General features: G+C 45.2%; 1 protein-coding gene and 1 pseudogene across 1 annotated transcript; one reads left to right on the forward strand and one right to left on the reverse strand.

Annotated features, from left to right (window-relative positions):
- The first annotated feature begins 8,156 nt into the window (after positions 1-8,156).
- On the forward strand, positions 8,157-8,987 carry LOC127785444 (uncharacterized). The gene has a single exon (XM_052312896.1). The coding sequence runs from the start codon at positions 8,225-8,227 to the stop codon at positions 8,801-8,803; it is 579 nt and encodes a 192-aa protein (XP_052168856.1). The 5' UTR covers positions 8,157-8,224; the 3' UTR covers positions 8,804-8,987.
- A 5,541-nt stretch (positions 8,988-14,528) lies between these two features.
- On the reverse strand, positions 14,529-18,448 carry LOC127783565 (serine hydroxymethyltransferase 7-like; annotated as a pseudogene).
- Positions 18,449-18,526: the final 78 nt, after the last annotated feature.

The raw sequence follows: 18,526 nt of genomic DNA on the forward strand, positions 1-18,526 counted from the left end.
TAGGGATAAGGAGCGAGTTGGCTGGCATTATAATAAGAAAGTAGTACCTAAGGACTTTTCGGAAGGTGAACTTGTATGGAAGTTGATTCTGCCGATTGGGACTCGGGATAGCAAATTCGGCAAGTGGTCGCCGAATTGGGAAGAACCGTTCCAAATTCATAAGGTGGTGTCTAAGGGAGCATACATGTTGCAAGGACTAGATGGAGAAGTTTATGGCCGAGCTCTAAATGGCAAATACTTGAAGAAGTATTATCCCAGTGTTTGGGTTAATGCATGATTGGCTAGTGTTACCGATGCATGATAGCCGATGTGTTTGCATCGGCTTGGGATGGCCGATATTGTTATATTGCCCTTAGTTTCTTTTTACTATTGTAATCGGTTGTGGTTTGCCGATGTACGAATGGCCGATATTGTTATATCGCCCTTAGTCGTTTCTATAATTTTGTCAATGTTTTCAACATTGTAAAATTAGGGGGGCACATACATAGAAAATTGCAAATTTTTGAGACAATTGGATGTGTTAAACAGCAAAGTAATTAGGGTGTCTTAGCCGATTACAACAATTTCCTACAAACTATTACATGGAAATCACTGAGACAAGTATCGCTGGATAGCCGATATAGCCCTTTGCCTAATCTGATTTATTTCTTCGATAGCTTGGGCGTCTTGAGCATCAGTTCCAGGAATGACTTTCAAGGATTTAGTCATCTCAGCAACGTTCTTGATAGCCGATTTTAGCCTTGCCTTCTGTTCTTCGATAGCTTGCGGGAGATCGGCTAACTTCCTGTGCTCTAGATCCAGTTCAGCATTACATTCTTGAAGTTGTGCCAAGAGTTCAATCTTGCGAGCTTCAAGCCGATCAATATTGGATTTGATCGGGCCTTCAGATAACTGTTCAAGCTTGGCTTTCTCTTCATGAACAAGTTGCCGATTGGTTTGGATTGTAGCCTCGATGTCCTTGCGTTCCCGGCGATCGGCTAACCTCTGCCTGGCCGAGGTAGACAGTTGGAGTAAGAGCATCGACTAATTCGTTCGGAAGAGAGGCTTGGATATCTGCAAATCTTGCCCAGATCGAGCCACCATTGGTTACTAGGTTATCTAGTGATGCTCCTAGCCGATGGAAGATGTCTTCGAGTGTTTTCTTCACATCATCAGACAGGAGAGCTGTTGCTTTACTGGTGGTGTCTTCTTCTGTTTCATCGAGGTAATCTTTGATGTCAAAGGAGAACAGATCGGCTAAGACCTGCAAGAGACAATATCATGGATGATTAAGGATCAAGATATGATTGGCCGATCTCAAGTTTATGTTAATAAAACTTACTGGAATAGTTGGTGCAGCTAATTGTTCCTCCTCTTCAACATGATGACTGCCTGCAGCCGATGGAGTGCGGCCGCCTGATACTACCTGCATAAGAGGGGAAGGAGGAGGAGGCTGCCAAAGGGATAAATGTTGGATATAATCAGCCCAAGTCAGTTAATGAGATGATAGAAGTATCTTACTGGTGGAGCTGGTTTAGGGGTTGGAGTAACCGATTTCTTCCTCACGGCAATTTTCTTTCTCTATATTTATTAAAATTGTGAGGAATCGGCTATAAAGTAAATGACTGCAAAAGTGGACAGAGAAAGTTGCTTACCCTTGCCAATTGAGCTGGAGCAGAAGGGAATGGAGGAGCCTGCTTAGGTGAAGCTGATGGTGTTCTTTCAGTATTGCTTATTTCGGCTGCAGCTTGGTCGATGTCTTCCTCGATTTCTTCTTCATCCAGAGCTTGTTCGATGGATGGATCTAGGGCGGGTAGATCGTCAGCTGGCTTAGCTTTCTTTGTCTTAGCCTTCTTCTTCGGAGCCGGGGCTGAAGTATCTGCAGCCGATGATCTGGTTCTCTGCTTCTTGCCGGCATCGGCTGGTTCTCTGATGAGTCCTCGGAGAAGTGCTGAGGTCTTTGGGGCATTGTAGCCGATGGCAGAAGGAGATGGCCCACCTCCATTGGGAATCAAGCTTGGGGCATATTCAATGTTTTTACCACTATTACTCCGGTGAGGAGGAGAAGATTCTGTTGTCTGTAGATCAGAAGAAAAGGTTAATCAAGGTTTAAATCGGCTGTTGGTTATTTAAGTAAGAGTGATAAAGTGAAGACTTACCTGGAATGGTATCAGGGAATAGGTCCGTCATATACATGGAGGCCGATTGGTGGAACATGTGCAGTTTCCATTCACCCCACCATCTGTCAAATGCCCTACTCCTGAACCTTGCCAGCTTTATGTTCTCGATGCTGCCCAACGGAGGTCCAGGGATGTTCAACAGCCGATCCATCATTAAAGTTGAGGAGATGTCACTTCTGCATTGGATCTTGCCTGTAAAGTACAGGCCGATTGGCAATTGTCCCATTCCAAGTTGTCTGACTGATGACATTGGATGATAAAACTCGTAGGAGACTTGGATATTTCTCCCTTGATGGATGCTGACTGGAAGGATACATGGGCTAATAACAGTAGTAAAGATTTCTCTGGATTGCTGAAACTTTTCATGATTAATATCCTCGAACCTGAAATCGGCTGGCAGTTCGAAATCCATTGAGTCGGCATAGAAGAACCAAACTCGGGCGTTTTTTTTGGAATCCGTCATAAAAGCTGAAGAACCAGTCCTTCAGAAGTTTAGCCGATAATTTTGCTCTTGCATCAGCTGGTGTAGATGCATATTCTCCGTATGACATACATCTGCGATGGGTGCGTTCTTCTCCATCATCTTCTACAATCGGCTCCAACCTTGTAAATTCAGCTTCTGTCACAGATGGCCGATTGACAACTTTCATGACTACCAGGTTCAGCCAGGATTGCAAGAGCCACCATGGTCCACCTGTTCCAACCACTGAGCCGATAATTATCTTGGCCGATGCGCTGTTTAACATCTGGTATAGATAGCCGAGAAGGATTTTGCCTAAGGGAAATTGTTTCTTCGTTACTAGGGCCTTGGCTAAGAATTGCCAGTTGGTTGTAGGACCGTAGCTTGATCCGCAGAAAAGGAATTTTTCCAACCACATCAGCAAAAAAGCTACGTGTTCTTTAGGAGTGACTGGCCCTTTGCCCATATATGCTGTGATATATCCTGACCAACCCCCAATGCTCTTAGTTTTGAACTCAAAAGTGTTCTTGGTGTTTAGGCTCATGGGGTTAGCCGATGAGGTTACATCTAGGCCAGTGAGCATGATAATATCCAGCAGCGTTGTGGTCATCGGCCCTTGATTGAAAAGAAAGGCATTGAGAGTGTTGGACCAGAAATAAGTTGCAGCCGCCAACAGGGGTTCATCTTTGGCTGAATTTGCTACTGTGAGGGCTAGGGCTTGGCTGATTCCGATCTCATCCCAATGGGCCTGCTTGCTAGCCGATATCCACTTATACCATACAGGCCAGCTTTTCTCCAGAGAAGGCCAGGATTTGAAGGTGTTTTTCCAATGGCTTGTGTTTGGATTGGCCGACCTAAAAGGAGTTCTATTGGTTTCGGCTATGATAAATTCAGTAGGGTCTAGATTGCCGATTGGACCGAGAAAGTATTGTTGGTCATGCAACAGACTGGGAACCGCAACAAGATTGGAAAGATGCTACAAGAATAGAGAATGAGAAAACGGGATAAGGCGAGCGAAAACCGGTCTGATGAACGGAAAAGGGATCTACCCGATGGGGACTTACCTCAGCGTATTCGGCTGATGATGCGGCGGTCGGACTGGTGGAGGTCGACATCGTCGCGGGTGGAGATCTGGCCGGGAGTGGAATCGTCTGGAAATTGCCCTGCGCGTCGAGGAGGTCGCCGGAGAGAGAGAAGACGGGATCTGCTTGAGCGGTGAAAACGGAGATCATGGCGTGAAGATTCTCTGGGGTGACGGTTAGTATTTAAAGCAGAGCGGTAACGGTCGGGAAAACGGCAAGTGCGAGTTTCTCTCAGAGTCGGTATATGGCAAATCCGAAACATTATCCAATATTTCGGACTTGGGGGGCATGTGTTAACGACCAAATTTGGTAAATTCTATCACTATTGGCATCGGAGATGAAGATCAGATCGAAGTGGAATCCAAGATGAAGATCGTTGCGGAGACAGAGTAAAAATCGGCTGTAGTCTAAATCGGCTAAGGTCAGGATCGGCAGAGTTCGAGTTGGACGGGGCTAGCCGATACAGCCGATTCCGATAATATGACCCGGTGAACGTCATCGGGTTCAAGTTGATGTGCTTCAAGGTGATTGCCATGCTTGGATAGAGTCCTGGGAAGGCAATTGTATCTATTAATTAGGATTTTCTATGTAATTTCCTTAGAGATATGTTTGGGCAAAAGTCTGTCGTAAAGACTTATGGTATCTTAGAGTTTGTTAGAGATAATAGTCGTGTCCGTTATGGACGTATCTTGTAATTCTCGGGTATAAATAGACCCGAGCCCTATGTAAAAAAGGAGAGACAACACATCCAATACAATCTTGGCGCATCGCCACCCTTTTTGCTTTACTTTTATTTCGACGAGTTCGTGCTCTCGGGTTGAGCTGCATCGGTTTCAATCTTCAACAAGAGGTAAAACTTGTCATGACGACTTATGTTCTCAGGATTAGTGCTTCCATCTTTATGACACTCTAATCTTGTCTATATAATTCGTCAAGTTATCATATATCTCACATAGTCTTTGATAATATCTTTATCTAACCTATAATCGGCTAACATCTGCTAATGGAAGGCAGCCGATTAGGTTAGACAATGACGTTAACTTAAATTATGTGATATATCTACCACTCTATGAAACTTCCAGCGGCTTGATTGTCTAGATATTGTTCTTCTTTTCATACTTAATGCTGCATCAGTTGAGTTTGATCTATTAAGTCGTGCTTAGAATTGCAATCTTTAGCCTGCTTTCTGGTTGCCGATTAGGGTAGTATCGGAGTTTCAGCCGATCTTACCTGATTTAACTACTTTTATTCTATATGCTTGATTGACACGTTAAATCTGCCCTTTATGTTAAGATTTTATTGCATCTAAGTATTTTAAGCTTATGTTTGGTATATTCTACTTGCTTTAATATCTTAGTATAGAGTGGTATCGGAGTATTAGCCGATACATGCTAGATCTACCTGATCAGCTATGTTATGAATGTATATAATCCTACTATTAATATATATTTCGATCTAAGTGATTTATACTGTCTCGGCAAGGTGACCGATCTATCCCAATCACTTGATCTAAGTATATACCGATATAAGGATTATATATCATTAGTGTCTATAGTTGATCGAGTAGATTTAGTTCTGAATTGCTTATTGATATTTGCCGATCGATGTACGCATGACATCGGCTTGAAATAAATGATATGTCATCGGCATCTAGCCGATCGGCTATCATTTATAGGATTAATTGCGGTTTCTTTGTTCTATCTCTTGTTGATTGCAGGATCAAATCAACTGGCACACTCATACATCCGAAGGCGAGCTTTGGACCTGCACTGGAGTTAAGCAGATCTCCCAGGCCTCGTGTTTTCTGTCAACAACTGCGAGCGCGGCCAAGCCGGCCCGCACAGGCACCGCCTCCGTGACCACCCAGCGCCTCCACCTTCGCCTCCTCTGCCCGGCGCGGCTCCAGAACCTCCTCGTTGTGCCGGCCTTTTCTCCCCATCCACTCAACGCCGCCAGGCTGCCTTCAGGCCGCTGCCGTCGCCTCGGCCCGCGTTGTCGCACGCCTGCCGCATCCCGCTCGGGCGCGCACGCGCATGGGAGCCGCTGAGAGGATTGGAAAGAGAGGGGAAAAGGGGGTGGTCACCTTCCCCTTCCTCCTCAAGGCGAGCAGATCCAGGTTGGCGTCGAATCGGAAGACGTGGACGCGGTTCCTGGAGCTCCCGGCATCGAATATGACGCGCACTTGTTGGCGTCGACGGGGACCCACCTCCTACCGGCAGCGGCGGCGGACTAGGCGGGCAAACACGGCATGAGGAGGAACACGAGGGAGATGAGGGCGAGCGGGGTGAGGATGACGAGTAGCACGCCGTGGTAGCAGTGGAGGCGGTCGGCGAGCGTGTCAGGGCGGGCACTCGGCAGCACGGAGTAGCGGCGCATGTTCTTGGCATCGCTGTCGGCGCCCGGGACGAGGAGGTCGGGGGAGGAGGGCGTGAGGTTGCGGATGCGGCCTGGCGGCGACAGCTTGACCGCCTCCTGCTCCATGGGATCCAGGGTGCGCGCGCTGATGCTCTGCTCTGCTCCCCGCCGAGCTACTGCTCTGCTCAGCTTCGTGGCTAGCTCCGGCTGCCGTCAGCCGCCTGCCCAGCTTCGGCCGCCGCCTGCCTTGTTCTAGCCTTCTCCTTGTAGATAAGAGAGAGTTAGAGAGAGGACATTCAGGATGACATGTGGGACCAGACATGGAGGATGACATGTGGGGCCAGACATTAAGGAGATAAGGCGCAGGGGCATTTAGGTCCAACCGTGTCAAAAAAGGCCTCCCGTCCGCCGCGTTAGCACGGCAAGATTCCTTTAGACGGCGCGGTGTCCATCGGCAAATATCCACAATTATGGGATGTCTTCCCCCAAAACTTCACTTTCACGGTGTCCCTGAGCTAAAACCACACAATTGCAATGTCCTGTAGCAAAATTTGCCTTATTTTAATCGGCGCGGTGTCCACTGGTAAATTACCACGTTTTTGGAGTGTTTTCCCCCAAAAGTGAGTTTGGGTAGTGTCCTAGGACTAAAGCCACACATAAGCAGTGTCCTGTAGCAAAATTTGCCTATAGACATATATTTGTTCAATAAAAAGATAAGACAAAATGAAGTTTAGTTGTTGCATAGGAAGATATGGAAAACCAATATGAAATTTATGAAGAGATCGAGTTTATAAATATTGCATGTTACATACATATCCATTGTTACGAGTACACATTATGTTCTTTACCTGATAATTTAAATTAGCCGTGCAAGCTATTTTGGTCTTAATTTGCACGCATCAAATAAGTTAAAGCATTATTTTTTAAGTTAATTTATTAAATTACACCCACCTAATATGTTAAATTAGAGCATCCCTAGGAGTTACACCATTCAGTGCTCCATCAAAAATATGGTGCGCGGGAGTGAAAAAGGGGCTTCCGGCAGATACGCCATCGAGCCATCTAAAAATAGAGCACGCGCCAAACAGATAGAGAAATGATAAATATAGCATGTCTCTCTCCTTACGCCATATCAAAACGGTCATATATGGATCGAGCTCCCGCCCTCATCTGGCATGACCTCCGCTCCGTCGGCGGCGGCGTTGGCCGTAAGGAGAGGGTGGAGAGGGCATACCAGATCTAGAAGAACAGTGTCACTAGCGGCAGCCATGTGTCCCTCCACAGCTTCCAGCTGGCACCGTCGCCCTATGCGCGCCCGCCGCCTACCTCCTCCGCACCCGCCGACGGCTGCAGTCACGTTTGTAGAAAAGAGAAGAGCAATCTGGTAGAGTAGAAAAAAAAAACAGAGAAAAGCTACCCATTTAACGCATCAAATTGATAAAATGGTTCACTTATTTTAAATATAGCAATAAAAGTTACCCATTAATCTACCCATTTCAAAAGATTATCGTAATAAATAACGGCATCCGAAATTTAGTAGTTCAGAGTATATATAGTCCTAAAAAGTACAAATGTAAAGTTAGTTCGAAGGTATTACTAAATGAGGATGTGATAGAGGATATAGATGATATGACAGGGAATATAAAGGAGAAATATTTCTTTTGGCTGATCATCCATATCAATATATCGAGTATCAAATTTATATTAGCTGTTGGGATGCTCTTATAATACGTGGGAGTCGCATGCGTGTTGGGTAAATTTGCCTGTATGTATGTATGGTGTAAGTTAAACATGGAATCAGATCCTGCTTCTCGATCGTTCATCCCTCCATAGCCCAGAAGCCAGAACATATGTGCCTTCATTTAAATAAAAAACTAAAAGAAAATGTGCCACTTTCTCCCAATCGGCACACGTGCATCTCCCACCGTGCCGCCACGTGCCCCAACCCGGGACACGTGCACGTCCACGTACTCACCAACTGATCTTTGAGCAACAGACGCTCTACTTAATTCTGTTAAAAAGAAAATTACTCCTATAAATGACGCAGCCACAGCGAGCGAGCGAGCGGCAAATAAATCACCGTGCCAAACTAGATTGCAGCAAGAATCAAGAATTTAGCACGACAACACAGAGAGATTTTCTCAAGAGAGATTTTGAGGGTTTTGGAGATGCAGGGCGGGAGGAGCGCGAGCGCGGTGGAGGCGGCGAAGGAGGCGGCGGCGAACGTGGGCGCGTCGGCGTGGGCGGGGAAGGAGAAGACCAAGGCCGTCGTGGAGGCCACCGTCGACAAGGCCAGGGCGCCCGACACGGCGGCCAGGGACGCCGCCGACGCGCGCAAGGCGGACCGCATCCGCGAGGTCGAGGCCACCAAGCGCCACGCCATGCGCGCCAACGCCGCCGCCAAGGAGCGCGCCACCGCCGCCACCTACCACCCGTCCTCCGCCGCCGCGCCGCCGCCACCAGCTCAGGCACAGCCCGTCGGGGTCGGCGGACGCGCCATTGACAGCTCGGCGGCGCCCGCCCCCGCACACACCGCCGCGGGCGCGGGGGTCGTCAACAGCGGCGTCGCGCCGCCCGGCGCCATCGCCGGAGCGGGGGGTGCCTTGGGCCGCCCGGCGGCGGCCGCGGGGGGAGACGGAAGCGCCGTCGACGCGCCCGGCGGCGGCGACGTGGAGGGACATGCAGGCGGCGTGCCGGTGGCCGCTACAGAGGGCACCGGCGCCGGCTATCCGCCGGCGCATGTCTGAGCGGATGGAGCTCTGCCTGCCATGATCGTTGATCGAGTTGAATGTGTCCATGAATCCGAGATTTCTTTGCATGTTTGGTTTGGTGTGAAATGAACACGGTTTTCACATATATTTACGCTGGTTTGTGAATTGATTATGTATGATGATGCTGGTTTGTGAATTGTGATCGACTTGTGTGAGTTGTGAGGACGTTGGTCCTGTAAAGAAAATGTATGGTTGGTTTGTGGTAAAAAATTACTTTGATGTTTGGTTATGTTCATACTACCTCCGTCCAAAATGCAAGTGGTTCTAAAATGGACACGTGATCAAATGTAAGTTGTCGTGGACATACCTATTTCTTTTAGAATTGTAGAAGAGGTGTGATTTGATCAAGAAGAGAAGGTTTATGAAGTCATTAAATTGTTAAGATTGGTTTAGAGGAGATTTAATTGTTATGATCGCTTAAGAAGCGGAGGAAGGTAAAAAAATAGTTTTATTTCAAGGTATCGTACCGTGCTAAAATAGCTACTCCTTCCAGGTAAACTGGAGGTTTTAAGTTTGATTAAATTGGTAAATTGTTTTAAGTTTAATTAAATTTATAGAATATTTATAATACTTAATTAGTTTCATTAAAACAACAATTAGTTTCATTAAATCAACAATTGAATGTATTTTCATAATAAATTTATTTTTGGTTACAGATATTACTATTTTCTTCTATAAACTTGATTAAACTTAAAGCAGTTTAATTTTGATAAATTCAAAACGTCTTATACCCTGAAACGAAGGGATATTATATTTTAAGATGGTAATAATAAATCACAAATTTAGTTGCAACCCTGTATTCCTATGGCGTTTTCAATATTCCACTTGTTTTGCACTCACACATGATATATCAGATTTATCGTCTGCCAACTAATTCCTTTATAACATATATGCAGTACTACAAAAATCCTTATAGGATCAGCTTATAGATACCGATTTATTTAAAACCGACACCTATAGATATTTTCACACCTCTCTGTGATAGAAAAATATAAAACCGGCACCTTTAAACACTGTAGGTGTCGGTTTTAGCGAAAAAACCGGCACATATACTATAAGTGCCGGTTTTCCAAAAGAATCGGCACCTATAGCTTTTTAAGCCGAGCCATCAGCGGCTCAGCAGCACCACACCCACCGAACCAAACGTCCTTATCTACTCGAGACAGATCTTATCCACACGCATCCTATCCCTTCTCACGTCTCTCTCCCTCCTCTCTCTCGCGTCGCTCTCCCTCCCCCTCTCTCTCTCTCGCTCTCTCTCTCTCGCGTCGCTCTCTCTCGCCGGTGGAGGCGGCAGGCTCCTGTGGCCAATGCGCCTAGCGGAGGCGGCGAGCACTCGGGAGGGCACGGCCGCTGGCGGAGGGGAGGGGAGGGGAGGTAGTGGGGAGGCGGCGGGCTCCCCTCCCATGGCCGGCGGCTGGCTGGCAGAGGTGGTGGCGGCGGCCACACTCTCCCCTCCGCCAGATCCGGCGGGAGGGGAGGCGGCGGGCTCCCGCTTGGCAGAGGCGGCGGCGGTGCAACTTGGCGGCGGCAGCGGCCACGCCCTCCCCATGCGGCGATGACGGCGAGCGTGGAGAAGGACGGCGGTGGCGCGGGCGATGTGGCGGCCAGCGGCATGTGCTCTTTTTTGAAACCCTTGTGGCATGTGTTCTTGAGTTTCTCTTTTTGATTTCTTATTGAGTTCTAGTCCCAAACTTGAGTTCTTAATGATTTGTACTATTCGCTAGTTCTTGGTGAGCTAGTTCTTGATGAATATACTAGTTCGTTGTTAGAGTTTATCACGGATCCGAGAGGCGGTGATGAAGGGGAGTAGGGATGGTTTTGAGGGAGGAACGATGGTGGAGTGTAGATGGTGAGTTCGGCTCGATTCGAGCCGGCTCGCTCTTTTTTTTTTAGCTCGAGCAAAGCTAAAGGTGCCGGTTCTATTTTGATATAGGTGTCAGTTTTTTTTATTGGTGCTGACTAATAGCCGATTTCTAACCGGCACTTATGGCTATTTCTGTACTTGTGATGGTTATGGATTCATAGGAGTAAGTATCATTGTTTTCTCTCCTACAGCCAGTCGGCAGGGGAGTATCATGCTATGACGCCACTGCACTGTGCAGCGTTTAGCGATTACTTTGTCGATCTTAAAATGTAATTTCTACTACTGTAAATCTGAATACGTCTATCTAACACTATATTAATCCTATATTGTTATGGAGTATATCATAAAACTAATATATTACATCCATTCATGCCAATTTGCTAATGCCAATTTGCCGGTGCTACATTGCTTGGGCTCTACTACATATAAAATAGGTAAATTTTGCAACAGGACATCGTTGCTTCATAGTTTTAACTGTAAGACACCACACGAAGCCGCTTTTAAGAGAACATACTCTAAAAATGTGGCTATTTGCCAGGGACACCGCACCCATTAAATTAATGTTTTCGTGCTAACTAGATGAGAGGGGCTCACTTTTTACATGGCTTGATTAAATTACCCCTTATTTCTCTTTTTATCATCTTTATTACTAGAAAACCTTATGTATTTTTTTATTAGGTATAGGTATAGATATAGATCTCTTCCCCTCTCTCTCCTTTCTCTCTTCTCTAGCGAGGTTGTCTGCATGTGGCTGGCTGGCGGCACTCTTGCCCTCCCTTCTCGTGGCGATGGCAACGGGTATGGACCCGACGGGTTTCCACTCCCCGTACCCACACCCATTGAAACCAAATTTGCACACTACAAAACCCACACGCACTCACTGGTGAAAATTTCCCCCATACTCGCACCCGCACAGGTGATGGGTACCCACACCTATTGCAACAATTTCAATTGTATACAACAATAACTCAATAAGGTATAGACTGCAGTGATATGTACACATTAGGATTCAAAAACTAACGCTCAAACAAACCATACTTCACCAGCCATGACGACGGCGCTCTGACCCACTTGGATTCTCTCCTCCTCACTGATGCCTCTCCCGTCCTCGAGCTGTTGGTCGATCGATCGATCGGCGCGGTCCTTCGCCTGCCATGACGACGGCGGCGGTGGCAATGGCACCCTTGCCTCCGGAGCCGGCGTAGCCAAGGCAGCTTAGCCTCGGGGACCTCAGGGCGGTGTCCTCGCTCGGCCGGGGCGCCAAGGGCGTCATGTTCCACGTCGTGCCTACCATGGCGAGGGAGGAGGAATGGGCAGTTTCCTCCTCCATCGCGCTCAAGGCGACCCGCAGGAGACGGCGCGACACAAGAAGACAAGGAACTGTGGCGAGGACGGGCACCGGGGGATCTGGTTTGAGCGGGACGTGCACATGTCGCAGAGCCACCCGCTGCTCCCTTCACTCCGAGGCATCCTCGCCATCGATGCCGTCGTCGGATTTGCCATCGACCGATGCGGCAGCGGAGATCTCAACTCGTCGCTCCGACACCGCCAGACTGAGAAGATGGCTCCGGGCTAAGCTGGCCGTGGCCAAGAACCGCCTCGCCGGGATGGCGGCCGAGATATCGTTGCTCAAGTCTGTCGTTGGGTCAACGAAGGATGCCATCGTCACGAGGAAGAAGCGAGCAGCAGTGGAGGAGATCTGCCGACGCTGCGGGCGCTGATGTCGATGTTGATGTCGACGCCGCCCACCACGACATCATGCCGCTCCCGCCGTGGAGGCTGGAGGAGCTACACAGGGTCGTGGAGCTTGAGAGGAAGGCCGTGGCTACCATGTGACTAGCTGAGGTGCGCGCCAGGAAGCGGGAGACCGCCGAGCAAGGGCGTGGCCGTGACACTGAGAACGAACACGCTGAGGATATGAGACGAGAAAGGAAGGGCAATTCGGTCGAGCAGTATAAGAAAGTGGGACCCCTCTCGTCAATCAACACGAAAACATTAATTTAATTTAATAGATACAGCGTCCCTAGCAAATAACCACATCTACAGAATGTGTTCCTTCTAAAATAACTTTGAGTGGTGTAATACAGCTAAAACCACGAACCACGAAGTCACGATGACGTCTATAAAATATCACCCATCTAGAAAAGAAGTTTGCATAATGATGTATACTGTCCATGTGCTGTGGTATTGCAGGAAAGAAACGTTAATACAGTAATACCCCCACCAGACAACAACCCCAAAACATGTATTGATACTCAAACATCCACCGGGGGATAAGTAGCATGGTGGAAAATCATTTACTTAAAAAAACCTGTTACACGAAGGCTCACTACGTACATACTCCCTCCGCCCCAAAAAAAAAAAAAACAAACTCTAGGTTTCCGTATCCAACATTTGATTGTCCGTCTTATATGAAATTTTTTTATAATTAGTATTTTCATTGTTGTTAGATGATAAAACATGATTAATACTTTATACGTGACTTATCTTTTTGATTTTTTCAAATAAGACAGACGGTCAAATATTGGACACGAAAATCTAGGGTTTATCTTTTTTTTTTTTTTGGGAACGGATGGAGTAAATCACAAGCTGGAATTAAAGTATGCACTGATCCTTAAAAAAAATCCCTGTCACACGAACGCTTACAACGTACATAAATAATTATTTTAATTCCAGCTTGTGATTTACTCCCTCCATTCAAAAAAAACTCAATCCTGGGTTTGTCTTATATGAAATTTTTTTATAATTAGTATTTTCATTGTTGTTAGATGATAAAACATGATTAATACTTTATACGTGACTTATCTTTTTGATTTTTTCAAATAAGACAGACGGTCAAATATTGGACACGAAAATCTAGGGTTTATCTTTTTTTTTTTTTTGGGAACGGATGGAGTAAATCACAAGCTGGAATTAAAGTATGCACTGATCCTTAAAAAAAATCCCTGTCACACGAACGCTTACAACGTACATAAATAATTATTTTAATTCCAGCTTGTGATTTACTCCCTCCATTCAAAAAAAACTCAATCCTGGGTTTGAATCTGGACACACAGGATTGGGTTTTTTTAGGACGGAGAGAGTACGTACGTAGTGAGCCTTCCAAGATATTTTTTTATTGTTATTAAGAAAATAAAATATTTTCCTATTCTGCTGCTCTGTTTCTTTCTTTTACCTGTATTATCTTGGAAGAAACAGCTCTCGACAATGTGTGGAACGGCTGCTACCTCCTGAAGTCCTGATGTGTCTGGACAGAGAACCACCAAGAGATGAACATGTACATGCATATATATACATCAAAACCTGGAATTGCAAAATGTGATGTGGAATACGACAATATACTTGGGCCTCTCAAAATTCCTTTTGCATTTTGCTATGTTATTTCTGAAGATTAACCATTTGTGTGGCTCTGACGGAGAAATCTGCGATTTCCTCAAATTCACCCTCCAAAGGTAAGCAAACTCTAGTATTCATTGCAGGCGTTCACGTACACTACATGTAAGTAATCAGCAGTACAACAGTCTTTGTTTTACATACACAGAGAGTAGGTAATATCTAGGTGTGAGTGTGTGACCATTAACCAATCCGAAGACTTCCAAAAGATATTGAGCCATTATCCCCATATATTGGCGTCTTAATTAATAGAGGTTTGCCATGCCTCAGACCTCTAAGTTCTTCCCTACCAAAATTTGCATACTACTTATAAACTATATGCATCTACATATCATGTAATCTATAGGGGAACGTAAATAAAGCGTCCAAGAGCAAATAGTGCCACAGATAAGACTTTAAGCAACTCAAGAAACTAACAGGCACTGTACTGTTTCAGTTTAGTAAGCAACGACATTTCAGTTTGTCATGCAACGACATTTCAGTTTCTAGGGAGGCCTAATGAAATAAATATACACCGTGCTCAAAAATAGCTTAATTAAGAAAATGGTAGGCACAATTATACCGGTTAGGCCAGAAGTTCTGGAATCCCAAAGTAGTGGTTATCTGTGCCACCGCCCACCAGTCTGCATGTCCTAATCATCTTCCATCATCTAAAATAGTAACAATTCTGCATTTTCTTCTGAGCAAAGCTGTTGCGAAAACTTTTGCATTTTTCTTAACTAGTTGAATCTATGCTTTATATTCAGGCGTTGCAACTTGCTTCAAAGTTATCGCCAAGGAAGCAATATGATTACCTAGGGGTCCTCCTGTCCTGGCATAGTTGTATTGAATGGAAAACAACAAAATTTATCCTGTCCTCAAACTCACAATTCATTTTCATCCCCTTGAGAAAAAAGAACAGTCCTCTTAATTTTTTTCCTCTCCTGAAAAATACTGTACCACCTCTAGGACTTGTTAGATTCTTGTTAATTGATGTAACCACATCGCAGTGGTCAAAGGGACTGCGGCATTCCTGCAAAAGCAACAAGATTCAAACCGTCAATAGAGAAAATGCTCAGGAACCAAAGTATGACCACCTTGTAGGAATAAGAAACTTGTAACAGTGGAGCATGGAACAATATTGCCATTATAATATGGACGTTAAGAACATTGAACTATCCAAATTAAGCAGCAGCAGCAGCAACATAGAAGACCTTTCTGAAGTTTTTTTTCATTATGCAGGGGGAGCCCATATTAGGGAAATAAAACAATTCTAGAAGGTAACAAAGCATAAGGATATGCAAGCAAGCATTGAACCCTCTTGCAGGCTGGCTGGCTGGCTTGCATTCCCAAGGTTGATAGCATGTATGTAAGGAAACATGAAAAATGCAACAAAGAGATATACAACAATTGTAACAAAAGTTACTCTATTCTATTTATAAATGTATCCAATTCAACAGGAAGCACAGGTGATCAGCAGAATCCTACAAGTGTTCGGGGCGACAACAGGGTTGAAAACAAATCTCGCTAAATGCACGATCACACCCATCCAATATAACGTACAGCACCTGGAGGTAGTAACAGAAATCCTTCAATGTAGAGTTGAGCACTTCCCCATAACATACTTGGGCCTGCCCCTCGCCATGAGGAAGCCAACCAAGGCAGAAATCCAACCAATCCTGGACAGATTGGCGAAGAAGATTGCTGGCTGGAAACCCCGGTTGCTATCACCCGACGGCTGGCTTTGCCTCATCAAATCTACTCTAATGGCCCTCCCTGTGCATCTCATGTCAGTGTTACAGCTACCTAAATGGGCGATCAAAGATATTGAGCGCGAGTGTAGAGGTTTTCTCTGGAAAGGGCAAGAAGATGTAAGTGGAGGCCATTGTCTAGTTGCTTGGAAAAATGTATGTATGCCGGTGCAAAATGGTGGTCTTGGGATAAAAAATCTGGATTACTTTGGCCAGGCCCTTCGGCTGAAGTGGCATGCTATTAAACTTGAACAGAAAAACAGGCCGTGGACAATGGTTGATTACCAACTAGGAAAGGAGGTGGATACTCTGTTTCAATCTGCAGCAGAATTCATTGTTGGTAATGGGAAGAACACCAGGTTCTGGACAGCAAATTGGCTGGGTGGGGGGAGCATCGCCTGGAGATGGCCTATTCTAGCAACTTATGTAGGCAGATCACATCTCACAGTTGCTCAAGCTCTATCAAATCACAGATGGGGTCAGAGATTTGCAAGGCTCCCTTTCCAACGAAGCTATGGCCCAATATTTCCAGCTCTGGGATGAAATTCAGAGATTTCACCTAAGTCACGAAGAGGACACAATCCGATGGAAATTATCCACCAATGGTCATTTCAACTGCTCCTCAGCCTACAGTCTATTCTTCTTGGCAAAAGAGCTCTGCCCAATCAGCGAATTAATCTGGCAAGCGAAGGCACCGGCAAGAATGCGTTTCTTCATGTGGCTGGCTGTAAAAGGACGCTGTCTGACAGCTGATAATCTTGAAAAAAGGGGATGGCCTCACGCTGATTGCTGTACTTTGTGCCAACGTGAATCTGAAAACTGCTTACATCACAGTGTGGAGACTGATGCGGCAATGGATCAGCGCTTACTTTCCCATCCCTGGGAGTGAGAACACATGCCTGACAGAGTGGTGGTTGCAGGCCAGAACATGTTTTCGGAAGTGCTACAGGACAAACTTCGACAGCGCTTGTATGCTGATTTGCTGGCAGATTTGGAAGGAAAGAAATGAGCGTGTTTTCAACCAAAGATCGAGAAGCCCTAACCAGTTAGCAGAGGTTAGCAGAGGCTATCAAAGAAGAGATCTTAGTGTGGAAAGAAGCAGGCTATTTCGAGAATTGCAGTTCTTAGTTTTTTTTTTCCTTTTTGTTGTGTTGGCGTTCCAGCTTTTTAGTTTGCCGGGCTGTGGTTTCTGCCACAGTCTAATTCGACAGCCTCCTGTCGTTGCAAGCAAATGCAAAAACGACTTGTAATTTGATTTTATTCCTTCCAATCTTAATGAAATTTGGTCGCAGGTTCCTTCGGCCGACCCGGCAAAAAAATATTTATAAATGTATCGCTATGGTATTCACAGTCAACTTTCTCAAAGTTTGGAAACTATCTCAATTCTCAACAAGCCATATGAAAATGGTACCAATAAATCTGCTTAAAAGATGCTCTCATGATATTATCTTGTATATATGCCCCTTGGAGACTACAGTTTCTAAAAGGTGTAAAAATTAACAAGACACAGCAGTTGATAACAACAAGAAATGCTGATTACTTAAGTCCATCAGAATGATTTCCATGACCAGAGGAAAAAAACCATAAATAGCACGATAATTTTGATATGGAAATGATCCAACTTAAGAATCAGCCTGTCCGGACTGGTGGAAAATATAATTTTGTAGTTATCTCATGCTCATGTAAACATACCTCAAAATGTTACCTTTGTTATGATCTATGTTAAACTAAGTTCAAATTCAGTTTGAATATGATACCTCCAAAATAGTTTCACCAGGACTATAGTATCAACCTAATCAACGTACACAAAAACATACACATATTTGTCACCCTAAAAACCTGAAACAAGGAAAGGGCATTGTGACATTCAATGATTTAAACTGATAGGCCTTACTAGATGGCCAAGTGACTAAGAAGGCAAAAGATTGAAGCTCTTTTGCAATTAGTTTCCAGGGCAGCTAGAAGCAAAACAATTCTAGCACCTAATTTTGATTGTATTCATATGAGAGATATTCTGCTACATTACACATACAAGATAAATAAATGTTCCATGCTGGTAGTTATTTACCGTCGTGGTGACAAGCCCACTGATGTGCGTCGGGTCACACATGAGCACCGCAACACACTTATCAGCAATGATCCTCATCCTTGTAAAATCCCGCTCTGGGGTATGAGCTCCCACCACATATGAGAATCTTGGTGTGGAAATCTTTGCCCGTTCCTCAAGCTTGTTAACATACCCAATCTGTGGATTCACCTTATACGACAATTTCTCAATGAATATAGAAGTGCTAGACAGCTTACCACTAAGTGTGCAGTATCGAGTATCGACAGCTGACATGACCACCAGAAGGCAGCTCAAGCCCCATGATATGTAGTCTTTGGAGAGGACACCTGTGTAAACAGCTAAAGAATGCAGAGGTACAAGAGTAGGATTGGATGTTGACCCCTAAGTTTGCAGAGGTGCAGGAGAAATATACTTCTGTCCATATATCTCAATCAACAAAATACAATTGTCTAGATATATGCAGATTAATCACAACTCATTTTTCTAAATCCTAACAAATCATGGAAATATCTTTTTTCGATTGATCACCTGTTACAGATCTTTTAGGAGGGAACTTATAAATAAGTAAAGATCAGTTTATAAGAGACATTGACTGATTTAAATAGCATTAGGAATTTAGGGATGACAATAACAGCTCATAC

Source organism: Oryza glaberrima, chromosome 9 (genome assembly GCF_000147395.1).
Source record: "Oryza glaberrima chromosome 9, OglaRS2, whole genome shotgun sequence".
NCBI lineage: Eukaryota > Viridiplantae > Streptophyta > Magnoliopsida > Poales > Poaceae > Oryza > Oryza glaberrima.